Raw genomic sequence first — 3,594 nt, 5'->3', positions numbered from 1 at the left:
GGGATGGGGATGGGGATGGGATGGGGATGGGGATGGGGATGGGATGGGGATGGGGAGGGGATGGCGATGGGATGGCGATGGGGCTGGAGCAGGGACGGTGGCAGTGCTGCTGATGCCAGCTCTCCCTTGCAGTGGGGCTGGACGCCGCTGGCAAGACCACCATCCTCTACAAGCTGAAGCTGGGCGAGATCGTCACCACCATCCCCACCATCGGTGAGCACCCAGCACTGGGCACTGTCACCCCACGTCCCCAGGGTGGCGTGGAGCGGGACGTGCCGCCGGCCACCCCGGTGCTCCACCGCTGCCCTGCCGGTATCCCCCACAGGCTGTGCAGGTGGGGGCCTGGCTCGCACCCCAACGTGCCACCTGTGGCCACCACCACGGGCATCCCGGTGGCCCGTCCCTGCCCAACCCGTAGCAGTGGGGATGAATTTGCCATGCTGGCACGCTGCCTCCTGGCCGGTGTCACCACGGCAGGGGACGTGGCGCAAAGCCTTCGGCTAGGTGCCCGATGCCACCACCCGCAGCGTCAGCCCTGGGCTGGCGCGCACCAAAACCACCCTCGTGGCTGAGGAGGCACCAGCACCCCCGGCTGCACGGCCGGCAGGTCCGGAGAGGTGCCCCTGCCCTCTGCCCGGCTCTGGTGACACACGTCCGGGTGCCGGGTCTGGGGCTGGGCTCCCCAGGACGAGGAGGATGGGGAGCGAGCCCAGTGAGGGGTCACAGAGCAAGGAGGGACCGGGACATCTCCCTCGTGAGGAGAGCTGGGCCGGCTCGGGGGCATCTCAACAGCATGCAGGAATCCCTCCTGGGGGGGAGCCAGGCTCTTCGCGGTGCCCAGCGCCAGGACCAGAAGCACTGGGCACAAACTGGAGCCTTTCCCAGGCAGCCAGCCCGTGGCACCAGCGCAGGCTGTGTGTGGAGGTGCTCCCTGGGGGAGCGTGGCTGTGCCCCTTGCTCTTCCTCCCCACCTCTGCAGGGTTCAACGTGGAGACGGTGGAGTACAAGAACATCTGCTTCACAGTCTGGGATGTGGGCGGGCAGGACAAGATCCGGCCGCTGTGGCGGCACTACTTCCAGAACACGCAGGTACGCGGGCACGGCACGGGGACCCCATGGTCCCAGTCCTCGGGGCGGGACCGCGGGGGCATTCCCCGAGGGCAGGAAGGGGCTGAGGTGGAGGAGCCCCTGGGGGGGGACCAGGTGTGGGGCAGATGCGGCAGCACTGACCCCCACGGTGCTCTGCGTGGCCGGGGGCTGGGGGGGAGCCTGTCCTCTCCGCTGCCCGCTGCACCCCGGCCTCTCCTGCAGGGCCTCATCTTCGTGGTGGACAGCAACGACCGGGAGAGGGTGCAGGAGTCCGCCGATGAGCTGCAGAAGATGGTGAGTGGCGTGGGGGGGGAGGTTGCCCGCTCCCCAAGAGAGCTCTCCCCAAATCGGGGCTGTCGGCACGGGGCGCGCTCCCTGGGGACGGGGCTCGAGGGTCAGGTGGCGGTGGCAAACCACAGGGACCAGGAGCACGTGCAAAGGGGAAAAATGGCCAAGAAAATGCTGGATTGGGTTATAATTAGCCAGGGCTTTGCTGGCTGAGGCACTGAGAGCACTGGTGCCAGGACCCCGCGGCCGGCACCCATTGTGCCACGGCAGCACCCAGCACCGGCTCGCTGAGCGGGGCGCGGTGAAGCCTGGTGTGCACGGGGAGGGCGGGCAGCAGCCAGAAACGACGTCCAAAAGCTGGTCTGGGTGGCAGGGACTGCACATTCCTTGGGTCGCTGGGCACAGAGCATCCTTGGGGTGGGAAGAGGGCGCAGCGTGAGCGTGCAGCAGCCTGGGAGCGGGGTGGAAGGACAGCCTGGTGCCCCCCGGCCGCTCCCCCTCATCTGCAGAGCCCCGTTCTGTTTGAGGCAGGTCTTTACTCTGCTTTTGTTGGGAAGCCCCCCGCAGCTGGCTCCCCTGGCCCTGGCACGTTTGCAGCAGTGGCCTTCATTTCGGAGGAGAGCAGTGTCCTCTGTCACCTGGGGACGTGCCGCGGGGCTGACGGCCGTCCTGTGCCAGCGCGGCGTGGGCGCAGGGCTCGGGACCCCCAGCTGTGGGGGCACCGATGCCTCCAGGTTGCAAGAACTCGGGGTTTTCCACGCTGCAGGGATCATATCGAGGCCGCAGGGTGCAGGGACGCAGGGCTGGAAGCTCGGAGGTCACCGAGCCCAACGGGCAGCGATGGGGGCTCGAGGGAGGCGCGGGGAGGGGGCAGAGGAGCCGGAGCCCTCCCGGCCCCGTGCCCGGCTCAGCTGTCCCCACCTCGCCGCAGCTGCAGGAGGACGAGCTGCGGGACGCCGTGCTGCTGGTGTTCGCCAACAAGCAGGACATGCCCAACGCCATGGCGGTGAGCGAGCTGACCGACAAGCTGGGCCTGCAGGCGCTGCGCAGCAGGACCGTAAGTGCGCGGGGACCTCGGGGGCCTCGGGGACACCGTGGGGCATGCAGCCAGGAGCCCATTCCCCGCCTCGCCGCCTGCCACCTCTCCTTCTCCCTCTGTTTTGCAGTGGTACGTGCAGGCGACGTGTGCCACCCAGGGCACGGGCCTCTACGACGGGCTGGACTGGCTGTCGCACGAGCTCTCCAAGCGCTAGCCGCAGCGTGGGGCGCAGGCGGGCCGGGGACGTCTCTCCCCGCCGCTGTTCTCTTTGGATTCCTTTACTTATTTTTTTTTGGGGGGGTGTTTTTCCTTTCCCCCCGGCGTGGCCTCGTCTCTGTGTGTTTATCTGGTAGGACTTGAACCTCAAGGACTCTTCAGGCAGCTCTGCCTCGCAGCGCCTGCCTCTGCCCCGACCGCTGCGTGCCGGCCGTGCCCTGCCTGCGAGCAGCCCCCCGGGAGCCTGCGGGGCCGGGCGAGGGGCTCGGGCTGCGTGGGCGCTGCGGGAAAGGAAGGATCCTGCTTTTTGTCCTTCCACACACTGTATAGTTCTCTCGGGGAGGGGGCGTATGGCTGCGTAACGTGCTGTTGTACGTGGAGCAATTAAACACCACCACTTTGTACCCTGCGCCCGGCGCGTCCCTGCTGCCTCCGCGGCCACCTTGCAGCCCCGCTCTCCGTGTGCCTCTTCAACGAGCACCGTGGGGCGAGGGGATTTGGGCCTCAATGCAACCTCGCCTGCACTGTGCTGGGACGAAGGAGGTGGGCAGAGGCTCTGCAGGCGTGTCCTGCTGTCCCCTGAGCCATCCTGCAGCCGCCCTGGTGCCTGGGTGCCCCAAACCAGGAGAGGTTTGGTGGTTTGCTCGTGGCCAGCCCTGGGCTGGGGCCACGCTGGGAGGGAAGCCCTGGTGCTGGCACGCAGGGTCACCTCGGGGCATGTGCTGCAGGGATGCTAATTGGCTTGTAATTAGTGGGGCTGCACAAAGCCTGATGACAAAAGCGGAGCCGCGTGCACTCAGCCGCTGCCTCCCCGCCGGGTGGTAGCAGGGGATGAGCTGGGGGGGCACCTCTGCACGTGGACCCCACGGCCCCTCCCAGGCAAGGAAGGCGACGACGGGCACGGAGCACCCCGGGGACCGCCGGCAGCGTTGCCACACGCGTGTGCAGGGATGCGCGTGCCC

General features: G+C 68.1%; 1 protein-coding gene across 1 annotated transcript; it reads left to right on the top strand.

The window, feature by feature from the left end:
* Positions 1–113: 113 nt before the first annotated feature.
* LOC118159137 (ADP-ribosylation factor 5-like) lies at positions 114–2,806 on the top strand (the record flags this gene model as incomplete). Its single annotated transcript, XM_035313761.1, has 5 exons — positions 114–213; positions 980–1,089; positions 1,312–1,383; positions 2,309–2,434; positions 2,544–2,806. Coding segments are annotated over 5 exons (495 nt in total), but the record flags the coding sequence as incomplete, so codon positions are not given.
* Positions 2,807–3,594: the final 788 nt, after the last annotated feature.

The sequence above is a fragment of the Oxyura jamaicensis genome, unplaced genomic scaffold (assembly GCF_011077185.1).
Source record: "Oxyura jamaicensis isolate SHBP4307 breed ruddy duck unplaced genomic scaffold, BPBGC_Ojam_1.0 oxyUn_random_OJ67595, whole genome shotgun sequence".
NCBI lineage: Eukaryota > Metazoa > Chordata > Aves > Anseriformes > Anatidae > Oxyura > Oxyura jamaicensis.
This window is presented reverse-complemented; position numbering and strand designations above follow the sequence as displayed.